The sequence below is a fragment of the Anarhichas minor genome, unplaced genomic scaffold (assembly GCF_050575085.1).
Source record: "Anarhichas minor isolate MPS153535 unplaced genomic scaffold, ASM5057508v1 ptg000026l, whole genome shotgun sequence".
Classification (NCBI taxonomy): domain Eukaryota; kingdom Metazoa; phylum Chordata; class Actinopteri; order Perciformes; family Anarhichadidae; genus Anarhichas; species Anarhichas minor.
This window is the reverse complement of record NW_027466472.1, coordinates 17,204,170-17,222,468: the sequence shown is the minus strand read 5'-3', so window position 1 is coordinate 17,222,468 and position 18,299 is coordinate 17,204,170. Positions and strand designations below refer to the sequence as shown.

Below are 18,299 nucleotides of genomic sequence, written 5' to 3'. Positions count from 1 at the left end.
ATCAGGCTTGTTATAATAAACCTGACTTCAACAATGCTGGTTAAGAGGAATGCCGTTCTAAGAATTTACATAACGTTTGGTCAGTATTTTGAGGTGTAACCAGGGACTTAAAAGGTCAAAAGTTGTGTGAGTTCTTCCACCTGGTCACAGTTTACACTCTGGTTTTCAATATTAGAATACAAGCTTTAATTTAGTGTGACCTCCAGCAAGTCAGTGCACAGTGTTCTTGACTTCACATCCAACTAATCCACAAATTCTGAGGTTTTCAGTCTGATTTCAAGTTTTGGAGTGAGTCTTTTAACCTCTGCGGATCAGTATGACAACTGGCCAGTATCCCCAGCTAGTGTGTTGCAAGTAAAAGGTCATGAACATGGACGGCCGTTTATTTTTCAGTTCCTGATCGACAGGTTTTCCTTGTTGTGTCCGAGTAAACATTAGTCACCAAAGCCTGGCAGAGCCACTGGATGGCCAGCGGTGTGCTCTGTTGGTTCAGATCCATTAATTCTAAATGAACCTTTGTGGCAAGAGTCACACTGACATTGAGGTGTATTTGCGTGTTTACACTGAGCTGATCCACAGCCGGATGCACCACTAGGACCTCAGAGGGGAGCAGCAGGAATGTCCCTCCTCTGTCATTGTCGACTCCTGTCAAAGCAACACGGCAGAGCAAACAAGCCTTCCCTTTCTTTTCTTTTTTTTAAATGGCTTTCCAGTCCTTCTCTCAACAAGAGCCAATGTTGTACACAGAATGGTGACGGAGACGAGTAAGCCCACTTTCACCCTCATTAATCATTGCTCTCCTGCTCACACCACGTAGGTGTGCTTGAGCAGTGAACAGGAACTCGTCTATCTTCCTCCAGAAGCTTCCATTTAACAGGCTTTGTCACAACAAAATTGAGACCAGACAGCAAGAGTATTGATGTTCGATTGGCAGTTGACCCTATTCTCCCGAATGCTTTGGACGCAGATGTTGTTGTCTTGAGAGACAGACAGGAGGAAAAGGAGGTAAACGGTGGAGTAAAGAAATGGATGGGAGCTTTGTCTATTGGCTTTAAGGGGGATGTTGTTGCAACCACCTGTTATCATCTGAGAAATAACAATGGTGGTATTCCAGCATTGTAGATGATCTTTGTACAATGAAAGCATCTGACAGGGTCCTTCCTTTTGTCTACTTGAAGTCTGAACACGATGTACTAGCACAATCTGCCCGTAATGTGGAGCTCTTCAGATTTGTGGTTGGTAAAGGTTTTTGTAATAAACTGTTTTTGTGTTAAACTAAAGTATAGCCAATAGATTGACAGCTCTGTTCCTTGGTTGGATGTGAGGTTTGTAATTATGCCCCCACATGAAAACTAAAGGACAAGGCAGAAGCCCACCATGGTGCGAGGTTGCAATTATACCACCTGAGGTGATGCGGTCACTTCTTGTTTCTAGTCGGTGTGTTTGTGTCACCAGAGTAGTGAGTCTGAGCAAGCAGCAGCTGAGGCACTGTTGTCATCAATGATGGCTGCGAGTAACACGTATTTTCATTGTCAAATAATCTGCAAATTATTTTTTGATTAGTCTATAAATCATCAAAAAATTAAAATATGTCCAACTTCAAATGTGTCCGAGCAACAGTCTAAATTAAATATGCCTTTTACAATCGTGAAAAACAAAGAGCAACAGCTGGAACCAGTGGATGTTTAGTGGTTTTACTTGATACATTTCTTTAACAATTAATGGATTATAAGAATATCTAACCATTATTTTCTGTTGATTGATATCGATATAGACAGATTAATAAATTGTTGGTCAGAAACATTTTACCTGGCAGCCAATCAAAATGTTGTATTTGATGAGCAAAGACAAACACGATTAAGAATTATAAATCTTTTATTGTGCATGGATCCTTTGTAGATATCATGGCTATACAGATACACTTTAGATACATATCTATGATTATACATTTTCCCATAACGAACATTTTAAAGTGATATGTCTGGTAGTATGTATAGTATAACAAATTTTCATTTTGGAATGTACGGTGTATGAGGTAACTGCAAACATTCAAATTACATAAAAATGGTCTCTATTTTTGTGCATATTTTACTCATTTTGTTAATCTCTCCAACCGAAGGCGGTCAGCCCAGGATGGAGAGGTGTTAAAATGGCACATGTTGCAATCGCTATCAAAAATAGGAATTTGATTTCTTTAAATGACGAGGAGAAGACATTTGCAGAATGCCTGAAGGACCAAATCATGTAATTATCCAAGACGTTTTTGCAAGGTACCTGTATTTCATTTTGACAGTTGCAAACAGCAGTTCTCTGCCCCCAAAAAACCAGACAACACTAGACCCTACAGCCAGATGACCACCGACACGTCAGCGTCACAAATCTGTCACGAATACTTAACACACAGAGAAAAGGCAAATTTAGATTCACAGGAAGTACATGATATAACACATTTTGTATTTGCCATTTGCGTTCCATGATTCATGAGTACTCAGGATTTATTATTTTCTCTGGAGAGTATTAACTTATATTACTTCAATATTATAAAAAAATATACTTCACACATGTATGACCCGACGAAAAAAAAAAAAAATCTAAAGAAATCACAATACATAGAACTACTTCTCTCCCGATTACGTACGTTTACTAACATCAAATAAATGTTGCAAAAAAGAACAGTAAATAAAACACGTTTTTAAGTTTACACTAAAACAAAAAAGAAAAAAAACAAAACATCAAAACTTAAGAGAAATTAAGAAGATTCTCCCAAGATTTTTTTCCTCTCCAATTAAGGCCTCTGAAACAACTGGTACTTACTTTTTTTTCTATTTTTTTTAATCCTCTTTTTTGTTTTTGCTGAGATCAGCTGTTTCAGTGACACATTATGTGGTACTACAACTTTTAAAAACACCCAAAACACAAGTAGGGTTGCACAATCTCAAAGTGTGTTCTATAAAATGCATCACGAGACCAAGACGCAGTCAGTCGAGGTTTTCTTTCACTAAGGTGCAAAAATCAATTACGGGGGGGGGGGGGGGACAAAATAAAACAAAACATACAGCAGGTAAGCATACATTGTTTGTGCTGAACAACAATATTTCAGATTAAAGCAGCAGTATAACTATATGATAGTAAAAATAATTAGAATTCGCTGTGAGTTTGGTTTTTGTTTGTTTTCTAACTTTATACCGAGTCTTTTTTTTTCTTTTCTTCAAACTTACAGGTCCTTGTATCGTCACTGTACAAAAATATACTAACATCTCTCCAGTCATTTTTGCATCCTTAAACATTCTGAACATCAAAAATGTTGGAAAGTGCTAAATGAACGCTTTATAGTGTGAACAAAGATTCTCTTTCCCCGTTTCTTCTCGCATTAGAACCCTTAAACTCTAGCCGGGGGGGTTAAGACCCTTCATCTAGCCCTGAAGCCCTCCCAGCCGTGCACCTCTGTGGCACCGACTACATACAGTATACACATCTGGACCTGGACCCCCACCCACACTGTGCAAACACTGGCCCACCAGGTCCCAAGATCAAACGGCACAGAGGCTACAGACTCACCTACACTCTATTTTTGGAACACATCTATCAGAAAACGGTTTCATACTGGATACATAAATGGAAATATAAATAATGACTATTTCTATACACACATATATAGATATATATATATAGATATATATGTGTACAAGTACATGAGTCGAAGTGCCCCTCCCCTTCCTTCTCCCCAAAATAAACCATCTCCCTGCTCTTTCTTTTGCGTGGGAAGCTGAACAACAGATAGCACAAAGTTGGGACTGGGTGACAAGGGGTCAGTCCCCAAATAAGGTGTTACATCCTCAATTTCTAACTGCTATTGAGCGGTTACTCACCAGCCCTCCCTTCCTCTGCACCCCAATGCAGCTAACGCGATTTCTCTGCCGACAGCGGGGGGGGGGGGGACACACACACAAAAAAAAAAAAAAGGTACAAAACGGAGAATACAAAACAACATAAAGAGAGGGAAAGAATAAAGCTATAACCCTGCAGCTGGGTGGTGCAAACTGCTTATTTAATGACAAAGTACTGGATGACAAAAGCGATGAGGATGGCGATGACGGCGAAAACCATGAGGAGGAGGAACGCGCACTGCTCGTCCGTCAAGCTCCGCCTGGCCCGGTTGGACTCCGTGCCGGCCCTGGAGCCCGAGGCGGCCGCGCCGCCGCCCACCGCCACGTCGTTCCGCTGGGGAGAGAGGGTCACCGTGGGGCTGTAGGGCCCGCTCAGCTCAGGGGCGTCCTGGCACTGCCTGATGGCGCACACCCTGAAACGGTAGTCGCTGCTGGGCTGCAGGTTGTGGACGTGGAAAGATGTGGCAGAGCCTTTGTAGGCCTGCGGACGGGAGGGAAGAGCAGAAGAAGGGTCATTTAAACTGGAGATAAAAAAATGAAATGAAATTTCATTGTGGATGAATTATCGGTCTCTTTCTCATCTTTATTCACGATGTTTATGATAATATGTCACTGAGGGAATGCTATAATTAAGCTGCTTTAAGGACTGCTGAACCTGGTGACAAATATTGGAGGAATTAGGTTTGTTGAATTTAATTTGCTGACAAAATGGTTTCCACTTTACTGCTTCTGCCTAATGGATTGCCTTGCAGCTCTCTAAGTGGCAAACATAATAGGGGGGAAAAGCAGTTATGCATCCCTCACTTACAGACTATTTTCTGATTTATTTTAGTTATGTTTGTCGCCGTGGATGAAGGGGGAAGCCATCTGCCTTTGCTGACACACCCACACGTCTTCAGACAACCTGGCGTATCCGTTTGGTTGCTTTTAAATGGAGACAGTAAGCCTCAAATTGTATTAAACAAATTCCTAGTTTATATTGCTTATAAATAAGGAATGTAGTAAAAAAAAAAAAAAAAAAGAAGCCAATTCAAACTATCAGAAGTAAATATCAGTCCCTTACCCAGCAGCCTAACTACACTAGTCTGTTTAGTTCAATCAAACTCCATCCGGAGAAAATGAATAATTCTTTCTCATACACGGCCTTCAGAGTCTCGGCCACCGGGACTGACAATAAGGATTGAAACAAAGTCATGCAGGATGGCAGCCACATATTTAAACTCCCTGATCCAATCGCCATGTATGATGTGGTGAGATTAGCATAAGCCTGCAGTGGCCATTACTCCAGGTTAACATGGCTGCAGGCCAATGAGAGGGATGAATGTGCTGGCAGGGGCTAGACACCTGGGATACCTCACGGATCAATGACCTTTGCATAATAGGCAATATAAAGCCAGCGGTGACTAATGCCGACCGCCGCAAAGCCGCGGTGAAGACATTAAGGCCCCGGGTCCATCTGGATCCTTATCTGCATTAAAAAGGCCATTGTGAGGAAAGTTAGGTCAGCCGCAGGTAAGGACATCAAATACAAAAGAGGGAGAACCAAACCTTCACACGACAACATCAGTACCTGTTTAAACTCAGAGTTTCCCATCATGCACTGCAGGGTGTAAATGATCGGGTCCCCCTTCATGGGCGGCAGGGCCTCCCATGCGACTTCGCAGGAGTTGTCGTCCAGACGCTCCACTTTAGGGACTGGAGGTTGGAGGAAGAGAGCGCAGATGTGATTAAAAAGTAGTGCTGAAGACGGGAGACATGTGCAGTAAACTCAACATCCACCACTCGAAAACAAGAGATCCATCGGATCAAGAAGGGATTTGTAATGCGGAGGAATAGGAGGCACTTTACGTCATGCATCATAATGTCAACACCATGAATGACACAAACATCTGCCGACAACAGCGCTTGTAAAGTTTGAAGTTGTATACGTGGCGCATGTGAAGGGCAGCGCCACAGTACTTCCACTGCGATGTGTGAAAGACACCATTTGGTTTGATGGCAGACGAAATAAACAGCAAACTTACTGTGAATATTCGGTTTAAATCAGAGCTTTGGGGTTTTTCTGAAAGTGCAGCTGCTACAGAAACCTTTTGCTTTAATACTGGAGAACTCACTTTTGATATGTGCACTGGCTCAGCTGATGAATAAAGAGTGACATCTAAGAACGATGAGCCATGCTCTTCTTTAGGTGGGTGGCATTTGAAGCAAAAACAGCAGCAATAAGTGTTTGGTTTGAACTAGTGAAGAGCCCCGGTGCGGTAATCACGACAAAACACAGCGGCAGGGATTTTTGGCGTTATGATGTCGCGACGGTTAGTCCCGAATTCAAACGGTTAATGGTGGAGAGTCCACTTCACTGTGTGGGGAGACAAACATTGTTGAGTAACACCACACGACTGCTTGAATCAAAAGAGGTGCCGCTCTGAGAATAAAAACCCACGTCCTCATTACTGACTTCAATGTGTCGGATCAAAGGGAGGCTTCTGCAAAGGCTGGTTGAGACCGGAGCACAGTGCCGAACGACTCGTGATGACAGCCGACAAGTGAATCTCGGGCTGCCTGGTCTTAATCAAATGCAAGTCAAACTCAGATCAACTGAGGTTAAAAGCGGAGCACGCCGGCTGTCTGTACGTCAGCAGCGAGTGTTTGTAAAGATAATAAGAGCTGATCTACACCGGGGAGAGCGAGCGAGCGAGAGAGAGAGAGATAGAAACGGATATATAGAGAGAGAGATATAGAGATAGATAGAGAGAAAGGACTGACGCTGTACCTTTCACAGGGGCCGGAGGAGAGCGTGGGGTGGTGAATGTGTAAACATTGGAGAAGGGCCCTTCGCCCGCCTCATTAAAGGCCTGGATGCGGAACGTGTAAGAGGTAGACTCATTAAGCCTCTGGACTTTGTGTGTGTGGCATGGTCCTTTATACAAGGATAGAAATCTGCAATGACAGAAACATGGGGAAAGAGAAAGAAAGGATTTAATGAGCAAAACATGACAAAAAGCAAACGAGACGAGTGACTCCTCAGTCAGGAAATATACAGAGTCATAACACACATCATCAGTTCCCGTCTCCCTGTAACGACACTCTGTCCGGAGCATTACTTTCTATGTGCCCCGCCCCTCCTCGGTACAGTCATTGGAAGCTTTCGTTCAAACACCGGCCTCCTCTCTTATCGGGTTATCTCTCGTCAGGTCACTTCCTCTCGTCCTGACTAATGGGGCCACTGACCTGCCGCTCTTGTCCCCCATCTGCAGCTGATACTGGAGGGCGTCTGAGGCGGCAGCTTTGGCTGGGCCGTCGCCCCACTTGAGCCTGAGGGTCTGGTGGCTGAAGGCGGTGCACTCCAGGCGGGGTGGCTGTGGGGGCAGGGGCTTCGTCTTCAGCTTGAAGGTGTGACTAAAGGTGCCGGCTCCCAGGCTGTTCAGGGCTTGGATTCGGATCCTGAGGAGGAAGCAACAGAGGAGGTCAAGGACATAAATGACCTGAGCACAAACACTGCAGGGACTGCCAAAGTGGCATAAAACAACATTTTAGTTCATTGGCAGATATTGATGTTCAGCCTCACATTTCATGTTGTTTCGGCAACACTCATCCTGAATAAAAGATGAAAGTCAGCGCTTTAATTCACTCTCAGTCTTTAGTTTATTGCAACAATAAAAAAAACATGCCTCCACACTGCACTGCACAACTGTCACACCTCTGAGTGGGCTTAAAACATAAACCTCATGTAATCAAACCAGTATTAAATACAACCCTGTGTGGATGACTTTCTTAAAACACTAATCCACGGCGGACATTTCATTTAATTTAACGCTGCGTAACTTGAGTTTCCTGTAAAAATCGATGTTTCCTAAACAGCTGTCAGCCCTTGCCAGAACAACCTGGATTTACAAATGTAACGAATCACATTTTGCGCAGGTTGTCCCCTTTGGTATCCTTTTGTACGAAGCAACACAGTGTGTGTGTGTGTGTGTGTGTGTGTTTCTGTGTGTAATCAATTCGTAATGCAACATTTTGTAACCGCTGTGAGTTTGACGAGGAAGCACCGACCTGTAGCTGGTGTCGGGCTGCAGATGCTGGATGACGTGTTTGGTGACGGGACCGACAACAACGGGCTGGCGCTCGCCGAGGTCGATCAGGTAGGAAGTGATCTCGGAGCCGTGGTCGCACGGCGGGTCCCAGCTAACTCCCAGGCAGGTGGACGGGGAGTAGAGAGGCGGCGGCGGCAGCCGGGAACCGGCGTCCTCATCTTCCTCGTCTTCATCTGCGTCGTCTGCCGGGGTCTCGTAGCTTCGCAGCGCGGACTCCTTCAGCGCGTAGATGTTGCTGACGCCTGCGGGCACGGAGCAGGGCGTCTGGCACAACACCGCCTCGCTGAAGGGCCCCACGCCGGCCACATTCACAGCCTGCAGACAAAAGAGACAGCTAATGAAGCCAACGTCTAGTCTCACTTGGGACAAGGAAGGACACGTGTAGTGCACATGTTTGAGCACAAGGTGGCATTCCAATGTAAACGGAACTGCTATGGGTCTAAAGTCCTAACGAGTGTATTGTTTTTATTCTCTAGCCAAACCATTTAGTGAAAAAAAGAAGAAGACACTTTTGAAAAACTAGGACCATAAGGTTTAGGTTTTTAATCCACGATTATGATGAAAGCCTGGTTGTATAGCTGGACCAGAGTGTGATATTTAGGAGTGGTCCGAGTATGAGTACAACCTGTCCTGTAGTGGGGGAAATAATAAGCCATAAGTAACCAGTGTCTCCACATTCTTCCTTTTTTGGAGCACAAAAGCGTCTGCAAGAGTACAGCACGGTCTGAAATTTCAGCCTGAGCCAGACCCGAGGGACAGAGCCAGTGTTTTGAGGCCAGAGTCTGTCTCTGGCTCATTTGGTCACAGTCTAAAAATGCATTCAGTGCTACAGCAGAATACAGACACGGTCTAACTCGCTGCACGATCATCATGATACGGTAACAAGTGAACCAACTGTAATTTAAGATTATAAACTGTGATAATTCAGCTCTTAGCAAGCATTAGTTAGCCAATCATAACCGGCAGGGACACACTGAATTAAACCTCTGCCAACCAATACAGCTGATCCTAAAAAAAGTAATCATCATCTGCTACGCAGCTGCTTAATATATTCAAACTGACTCATCCCTTTGCACTGATGCGAGAAGAACATTACGTCAAAAAGTTCACAAATGTTCTCCAATCAGCTAAGCCCTCAGGGTAGGAATCTTCAAAACCCCCAAATCTGGAGAAGGCCAACGAACCCCCCCCCCCCCCCAGATGAAAATTAGGCATCATAAAATAAATAAAGTGTTTACTAGTGCTCACCTGTATCCTGCAGAAGTAGTTGGTTGCAGGCAGCAGCCCCTTCATTTCGTGGCTGAGCCCTGGTCCACTGTAGCACACCTGCATGCTGCCCTCAGCAGCTCCCCACTCCAGACGAAACTCGGTCACCGGAGCTCCGTTGCAAGGCGGGGCCTGGAAGGCAAACACCGATTAGAATGGTGACCAGCACTTAACTTGATGACGCAGTTTCATCATAATGCAGCTATATAATTCATGTGTGTTCAGTGGAAGGGGAGCTAGTCTTACCTCCCAGCTCACAACAACACAGCTGGGGGATTTGCACGTGGTGGAAGGAGCCTTGCACTGCTCAGGGGCCCCGGGGCCGGTTGTAACCTCACAGCGCTCCGACCGAGGTCCAAACTATCCACACACAAAAACAAAAACAGTTTAATACATATCGCAATCGACTTTTTAAGATCAGATTTAGTGAGGGTTGAAAGCATGTAGCAGAAAAAGACAGTTCCCCTGTTATTGATGGATCAGCGCTGACAGGCTTTCTCACCCCGGCCTTGTTCGCTGCCTTGAGCCGGAAGCTGTAGGTTTTGCCGGGCATTAAGCCTCCCACAGAGCAGTCCAGCTCTGGACCCTGGTGAACCTCCCTGCTCTCCTCAGACTGCGGCCCACTCACTTCTACACTGTAGCAGGACACCGGGCTGCCTCCGTCTACATGAGGCGGACCTAGGAAATGTGTGCGTTTATAAAATCAATATACTTTAAAAAAAGGGCTTTCCAAGAAGGAATAATACAGTACACACACACACACACAAAGACAAATGTACAAACGGCAAAATAATACAAACTGCATCATCAAAGCGCACTGCTTTGAGGTCGTTTGCTCGACAAACAAATGCATCAACAGCAGCTAGAATGCATCCCACACAGATCTGAGTTGGAGAAGAATGACTCACCCCAGCGCAGTTGCACCTCCCTGGCTTTGGGCTTGCCCACCAGCCGAGGGGGCTGGCAGGGCCCTGGGGGCACCGCAGGAGTCTGGACCTGCAGGGTCTCCGACAGCTTGCAAGGGAAGACAACACACCAATTAAGACCCAGCGCAAATAACAAATTCACTCCTCTCTTCCTCTCCAAGACAATCAAAACACAGTGGGCACAAATTGTCATTTTCAGACCAGAACGGAGAGAAATGCTAATGCGGCGTTTAAATAGCACCGGCATGCAGAGCACTGGATAAAGTTAGACGGATTGTCTGGCGAGAGAATAAATAGGTCCTCATTCCCCCCCCCCCCCAGACACAACTTTGCTGTGACAAAAGGCAAACATGCGAGTGTTATGTCACATTGTGCTGCACCAACAGACAGGATCTCGCCACCATGAGTCACGGTTCTTCACAAGCCCCATCATGAATAAATGCATGCACTAACAGCTGATGAAGAAATTAATGAAGAGCGTCTGTGAACTCAACTAATTAAGGAAAAACATCCTCTGACACATGCAGGGAGGGTTAATCGATTAGCGGGCTTTGTCTTGTTCTTACACACCAGGAAGCATCGTCTAATCTCCCAACATAGGACACTGGCTGAATGACAATTTCCTATTAAAACTCACCAGAAATAGAGTGCCGATCCAGAGTGATTCATGTAAAATGTATCAGATCAACCGAGGGATGTGGTGAGATTCATGGCTGCCCACCCCAGCAGTGTAAATTAAACTGTACAGCTACGTTGTTGTGGACCGCAGTAGCCAATAAGGCAACAGTGTCTGTTCACATATCGTTTGTGTTTATGGAGCGATCCTCAGTCAAGTTAACAAAATACGTTGCCAATCAATTCTGTGTCACAGATTCTAATTTCCAGGATAATCTTGGTGAATTCATGTGCAGGATTTATTTCTACCTATAAAATTGTAACTGATCAGCAAACTCTTAGACTCCTTGTGGCAAAACACAAGGCCGTGTGCGTGTGCGTGTGTCTGTGTGTGTGTGTGCTGAATGACTCACCGGGCTCTGCCCCCCCTCGCTCATGCAGTAAACTCGCGTCTGGTAAGAGCAGCCGGGCTTCAAGCCTTCACACACGTGCTCCACGGCTGGCCCCGAGTACACCAGCTCCCATGACAAGCCTGCAACACAAACGCATTGCAAATCATCTTTAATTAGACAAATGAACTGATGCTTTTTAATGCCCAAAACACAATTTTCCCTTCAATTTAAACATTTTTATTATCAGCAACTTACCGCTTAAGCCCTCAGACAGCTCCACAACATACTTTGTGACTTCTGCTCCACCGTTATCTTTCGGGGGCTCTAAATTGCAAAACAAAAAAAACAAAAATTATCAAACTGCACTTGCCAGCAAGCGTCCGTTTTCACTCATGCCATGTCTGGAAATCTGGAATCAATTAATTGCAGTAAGATGTGTGCTGAAGCATATCAACAAACTATGAAATTTGGGGAGATAATAGAGGAACACGCTGCCTCTTAAAGCTTCCCAAACTCATCATGAAATATTAAGTATTACAACTAAGAAATGTAAATGTAGATGACTTGCAAACACTGAGGTTCTTTCAGCCTCAAACATTTATTCAGAAACTCATTTTGGTGGAAACGGAGAGAAATTTGACAATGTTTTCGGAGCTGCAGACCAAGTACAGCAGCGAGCGATGCGTTTGTCCAGTGAGGTGTAGGACGGATTCATGCTGGTGTCTGAATGAAGGGGAGAACTGTCAGTCATCTACTGTACGGACTACGTGGGGTGTCACCGGCCTCTAGCAGATTCACATATATAGTCAGGCAGAGCTCAATGAGAAGAGTGGAATTGTAAACTACATGTAAGGCAGAGGAGTTTAGATAATTGGTAGGAAAGAGACTCACCCCAGGCCATCTTGAAGCTGTTGGGCAGGACTTTTCCTCTGATGACGGGCCTGCAGGGACTGCTGGGTCTGTCGGGGTTGGTGATGAACTCGACCACCTGGCTGGGGTTACTCTTCCCCTCAGAGTTGTATGCTGCCACCTGGAGGAATGGCAGGAAAGCAGGCCGTGAGGAGCCGTATTATTCCTCAGTTGGAATATTGTTCCACTGTTTGCATAGACGGTCGATGAGGGCAGTGAATAAAGGTCGTTACGTTTCCTGATGACAAGGCCCCGACTAGACTCAGAGGAGCGTAATGGAGGCAGTACGACGCTCCCTGCCTGCGACGATAATGGCCACAGACAAATACCATAATACCCGAAGCCATTCGGCTCCTTAAATCTATACATAAAACTTAACAAAAGTGACACCAGACACCACAAGCAGTGCAATCAAAAAACGGAGCGATGAGCTTTACTACCATTTGCATTTTCAGTGCACATCTGCGATAATACGGAAAACTCTGTGAGCCTGCTGAGCACGGCTCATCCACTTACTGTACCAAGACAAACCGGCACAGCAGCCAGCCGCCCCTCACACTGCGCAACTGGATAATTGGAAATGAGGGAGGGAGGGAGTCTTGATAGTGACTAATATACATTTCTATCATTTGGGGCGAATGGTGGTCTGTTTGGCAAACACAATACCTTTCCGTCAGTATCATGTTGAGGAATTCTGTGGTGCTGCTTTTCATGGCTACACACAGGCAATACAAAATATAGGATGTTATCAGCCTGATCCTTTAAAGAGTGTGCAGGATTTAGTGCCATCTAGCAGAGAGGTTGCAGATTACAACCAACTGAATTCCCCTTCTGCTCACCCCGACCTTTCCAAGCGAGTCAGAGAACTACGGTGGCCTTCAAGGGGCCTCTCTCGAGCCAGCGTTTGGTTTGTCTGTTCTGGGCTACTGTAGAAACATGGTGGGGCAACACGGAGGACCCCGTGAGGAGGACACGCTCCCTATGTAGATATAAAGTGCTAACGGTAAGCTGACAAGAACAACGATTCTTAGTTTGAGCCGATTATACACCAACGAAAACACAGTTAGAAATACTATCTTCCATTTCTGCTAGTAGATCCCTCTAAATCCTACACACTGAACCCTTAAGACATTTATAACAAATATTACATAATCATATCACTAGCACAACCCATAGTATGAACAATTTCCAAACGTGCTCTGAATATGCCAATGTCAGCCAGGGCAGCCAGTCACAGGTAGAGTTCAAACCTTAAAGTACTTTTATTCTAAGCGCCTTATGAGTATTATGACTGTATATGTATTTAGCATGAATGGCCTTACTGAGGACTGAACCGCTAACCCCGGCAGTGTTAGACTCACATTTCTAAGAGTACAGACTGATAATGTAATGAGATGTGTTGCGCTTTTTCCCCTTCGTTGTAACAGAGTCAAACTCTGATTGCAGACATTCCACAGCCTTCTAAAAGCCAATTTTAAGACATTCAACACCTTAACAAATGTACCTGGGACGGATCCCATGACTGAAAGCCAAAAATCACATGCAGTTAGATATAATATAGGCCTTCAATATACTGTAGATTATCTATTAATCTCTGCACACTTTATTCCCTTGAGTTCAAATAGTCATCTTATTATCAGGAGCATCTAATGGTCTCTCTGTAACAGGTGACGGATGCCATTTAGTAAATAGTCAAACCTCCAGGAGAGCAATAATTTAGTAGAGAACGTCAGACTGAGAGATGAGGAAATGAAGGGAGGGCGAGAGAAGAAGAGAGCAACGCAGTGACATGGAGAGAAAGACACTTGTCGGCCCATAAACTCAGGTCACAAAGCCACATTAGCTCAAACGCTTTGCTCGACTAGCTTTCTCATCGGGGCCAGGCATGTGATGAGCACTCCTGTTTATGCTGTCAGTTGCCCACCGCCCCTGCTGGCAAAATCCTGCAAAAAAACAGATGAGTCATAGGGCCACTGTGGGCCTTGAGCACCCTCCTGCGTGAAGCCCGTCCCACACCCACACACACACACCCACCCACACACACACACACCCACACACACACGCATGCACGCACGCACGCACGCACGCACGCACGCACGCGGATCACCGGCTTTGACTGCAAACATCACAGGACTCCCTTACCCTGAACTTGTACTTGGTACTCCTGTGGAGATTCCTGACGGTGCAGGAGAGCTCGTCGCCGTCGTAGCTTGGCTGGAAGCCATATCCCTGGGACAGAGAGACGAATGACAGAGGGAAGAATGAAAACAACCAAGTGAGCAATGACTTACAAGACAACCATTGTTGCACGGTAAATAAAGCGGTCTGCAGGTGACAAACGGCTACAGGGGAACGTTTTTTTTTGTGTTTTCCCTGGCAGGCGTTATGTCTGCAGGTAGCTGCTCGAGGCGGTGCAGACAGAAGTGACAGTAACTAGCTAGAAATGTCACATAACTTTTTAGAGCAAACTCTTTTTCAAGTGTTTTGATTTTTCCCTCTTCGGTCCGGGTTGAAATGAATAATGCCTGCACACACACCAAGTAGCTACATAATAATGCACATCAACCAGGAAAAAAGTATGTCTGTTATTTATAGACTAGACTATGAATGTGAAAACTGTGTATGTACTTTGTCAATAGCATAGATATTTCACGCTGTCTGAAGATAGACTTAAGTCAAAGAGATAAACTTGGCAATACTGCCCCCTAAAAAAGTGATGGCCCTGCAACTGCATAGAAGGGGAATGTGGAATATTTGACAGGAACAATTCAGTTGCAGATAATGCCGTGTCATTTGTGCGTCTCGATCTCAGATTTTTCGATTAAAAAATACATTTAAAAAAGAGCCTGAGAGACATACCGAGCCTTCCTCCTCCATCTCCAAAATATAGTAGATGTCATCCTCCTTGGGAGAGCTAGTGGGCCTCTGCCACTTCATACACAGCCAGGTCACCCCCGCCATCTCCAGCTCTGGAGGGAAGGGTGGCAATGGCACACTGCATGAGGTGAACAGGTCCACCACTTCACTGAACTCGCTGGGGAGGGCAGAGAGAGAGAGAGAGAGCGAGAGAGAGAGACAGAGGATGGGAGAGAATGGGAGAAAGGGACAGGAGAGACAGAGTGAGAGACACACATGCACACACAGATGGAGACAGTGAATGGAGGAAACAGTAACATAAAAATGGACAACAGGGAGGGTGCCATCCAGGAAATACAATCGAGCTTGATCTGGAGTGCCTACCTTACTCCCATGTCATTTTTAGCTGCAAGGCGGAAGGAGTATCTTGAAGCTGGCGAAAGCTTGGTCACTCTGTACTGCTTCTGAGGGCCGTAGTAGCACTGCTCATACATCCCAGTGCCCTTACCCTGCAGACAACAACCGTTTCAATAAGAAGTAACTTGGAGTCTTAGTGGCACATAAAACACGCGGGTGCTGTGCAGTGATCAACATTTCCTTCATGTCAAAACAATTACCTCATCCCATTCAAGAGTGTAGTTTTGGATTTTGGAGCCGTTGTCGCATGGAGCCTGTAGACAAACCGTGCGTCGAGTGATTATTACATCTCAATCAGATACATGCAGAAAACACACATACCACTAATACCCAGTTATTTCTTTGACTTTAAATGTGAGCACACGGAGCCAAACTCAAATGTTTGGATGGCTTGAGTCACACCGCACTTCATTTAAAATCTTGTGCGAAACATTTCTCATTACTGCCGCTAATTACGAAGAAGCCATCGTCAGGCCATGCTAATAACAAATAATGTGCATCCAGGTGTACGCACTCTTCTATGTTTTAATTAAATCAGTAAAGTTTGCTGAGCATGCACGATTTGTTCTTGCAGAGCCTCGCTTAACTCTCACACATTTACACTCACACCTGGGAGGTGATCTGCGTAACCGCTGCCTTTAACTGCTAGCGATTGAGCAACTTTAATGAAGCCACAGAAGCGATGGCTGTTGAAGAAGGAGAGACTGATTCTGAAACACTTTTTCCCTGTATGTACATGTGTGGCAGGTATCTCACACACACACACACACACACAACACGATTAAAGGCGCTTTGGCTACCACTTAGCAAAAACACTTTTTTCCACCTCGGTATTATTACTGTGCAGAGAAGAGATTGTGGCCTAAATGTTTCCTTAATCTGTTGCTTGCTTTCTGTCACGTCTATACGGCTGCCAATTGTGAAGGACCCGCCCCTGACACTGTTGGTTTCTGGGAGATTACCTTCCACTGGAGTACCAGTGTGTTCTTGGTCCCACTGGCCTTCCTGGGAGCGTTGGGCGGATCCGGCTCACAGCTTGAAGTGGTGAAGCTCACAGCCTCCGACGGGCTTCCCTGTAAACAGTTACACATAGCCTGGACCCTGAGGAAAGACGAGGAACGCGGTTACAACATGTTCCGCCGAGCGTTAACACCGTAGTTCAGAAGCAGGCAGTAGGTTACGCCTACCTGACATGATACTCTGTTGCTGGTCGAAGGTCTTCTAAAGTAGCACTTAGTTCTTCCCCGCTGCGTCAAAAAAAAAAAAAGACATTCTTTAGTGTCGTTTCAAATAACTGTCTATGTTAAATGTTGTTAGAGAAGTTGGTATTGAATCTCGTAGCATCTCGCTACTCACGCTCACCAGTACATGCTGTTGTACTTCCCATCTTTGCCGCTGAATGAGACGGAGACTTCGTAGCTGAGGGGCTCCGGGGGGCTCCGGTTGTCCTCCACACTTCCGTTCTCACTCTCTGGCCTGGTGGGCACGACGCAGCTCGCTACTGCTCCTCTGGCCTGGATGTCTGATACCTATCGTGTGAAGGTTTAAAATCATCAAACCAAACCTGAGCATGGAAAGAGAGCTTTTTGTCCCTCTAACCACAGCAAAATAAACTCACTTTTCTAAATTGTACTACCCTAAACCCGAGTCCAAAGAGGGGACGTGTGTTATGTATCAAGTGTCTAAGAAAATGTCTCATTCTTAATTTTCCCAAAACCAACACAAAAATCACATTGCTTGGTCGTGGAAAAGAGACGGGAATCAAAATATTCGAGCCGATACCACCTTGGGACAAGCACTTGGCAGGGAACCCTAACATATTTCATTCTGTTCTGAGGAGGCTTAAAAATAGCCTAAGCTACACTGCAGGGGGGGGGGGGGGGGGGGGTGTGGATTCATATGTGGAAGAACTCAATCAGGTCACGTCTGTTCCGCCTCCTCCCCTCTGCCCTAGGGGGCCACCTTACCCCCTCTCACTTCACACAGTTTGATTCTTAGCAGTTTGGCAGCAGAGACAGGAAAAAAAAAAATCAGAAGCTTCCCTTAGCCATCCTCCCTTAACCTTATCAATCACCTTTACGATAGGTTTGGTTTGCTCCTTTTACAAAGAGTTCAGACCTTAGCGACAGTGTATGACAAATCCCATCTTATATGAGGTCAAGGAAATCCTATTTGTAGTTAAAACAGCTATGCCCCTCTTCGGTTTATCCTCATTGCTTCCCTGCATCATTATACCGCTGGTTATTTCAGAGAATAAGACAAAGGGGACTTTGGCATACATGTGTATTTCCATCCGATTATTTCCCTAGGCCAAAAAGTAATCGTGATCGTCATCTGTAAGCACACTACCGTGAAGATGTGAGAGCTAAGCAACTGTTTCGCAAAGAGCTCAGAGCTTTTAGTAGACGCTAGCGTCGTTGTTTGGTGGCACATGTGGGAATAGAAATCCCCACATGGATGCTAGTCAGCACGTCTGACTCCATTAGCACGATGTCAGCAAGAATCCATCATGGATGTTAATAGTGTGTTTAATGACGCAATGCAGTCGCATCATTACGGGTTATCGTGAACACGGCGCTAATAGCGTCACACAACATCATCCAAATTGTATTGCTAAGATAAAGAAAAACAATAAAAGGAAGATATCAGGAGTGAATACGAACCACTGGGGTACTGATGGTGCTCAATAATGCTTGCAGGGCCAGAGCTTCCTCATCCAGCTCTGAGAAGAGAAATACAAGTGAATATGGATTAAAAAAACAGCACCGTCTTCATGAAATGAAGAAGAAATGAAGGAATGTGAGAAATAACGTGCCGGTTTCTATCTAAATGTGTAATACTGACTTAATCTCTGCCTGCAGTTGTTCCTGCTGGATTTTGTGGGCAATGTAATATCCATTTTGCTATTTGTAACATTTCTGTCATGTCTGTGTGCTTCTT

General features: G+C 45.2%; 1 protein-coding gene across 3 annotated transcripts in view; it reads right to left on the bottom strand.

Annotated features, from left to right (window-relative positions):
- Positions 1–1,857: 1,857 nt before the first annotated feature.
- Positions 1,858–18,299, bottom strand: part of fndc3a (fibronectin type III domain containing 3A) — a 42,201-nt gene continuing 25,759 nt past the window's right edge. For all 3 annotated transcript variants that reach the window (XM_076100992.1, XM_076100993.1, XM_076100994.1), the window contains 20 exons: positions 18,023–18,081; positions 16,722–16,888; positions 16,547–16,606; positions 16,322–16,460; positions 15,560–15,613; positions 15,327–15,451; positions 14,946–15,120; positions 14,229–14,315; positions 12,069–12,207; positions 11,433–11,501; positions 11,199–11,317; positions 10,153–10,258; positions 9,747–9,922; positions 9,491–9,604; positions 9,227–9,376; positions 7,938–8,293; positions 7,116–7,328; positions 6,658–6,824; positions 5,458–5,582; positions 1,858–4,368 (listed from right to left, as the gene is read on the bottom strand). In XM_076100992.1, coding sequence (XP_075957107.1) covers positions 4,045–4,368; positions 5,458–5,582; positions 6,658–6,824; positions 7,116–7,328; positions 7,938–8,293; positions 9,227–9,376; positions 9,491–9,604; positions 9,747–9,922; positions 10,153–10,258; positions 11,199–11,317; positions 11,433–11,501; positions 12,069–12,207; positions 14,229–14,315; positions 14,946–15,120; positions 15,327–15,451; positions 15,560–15,613; positions 16,322–16,460; positions 16,547–16,606; positions 16,722–16,888; positions 18,023–18,081 — 2,924 coding nt within the window. In that variant the 3' untranslated portion in view covers positions 1,858–4,044. The remainder of the gene's footprint in view (positions 4,369–5,457; positions 5,583–6,657; positions 6,825–7,115; positions 7,329–7,937; positions 8,294–9,226; positions 9,377–9,490; positions 9,605–9,746; positions 9,923–10,152; positions 10,259–11,198; positions 11,318–11,432; positions 11,502–12,068; positions 12,208–14,228; positions 14,316–14,945; positions 15,121–15,326; positions 15,452–15,559; positions 15,614–16,321; positions 16,461–16,546; positions 16,607–16,721; positions 16,889–18,022; positions 18,082–18,299) is intronic.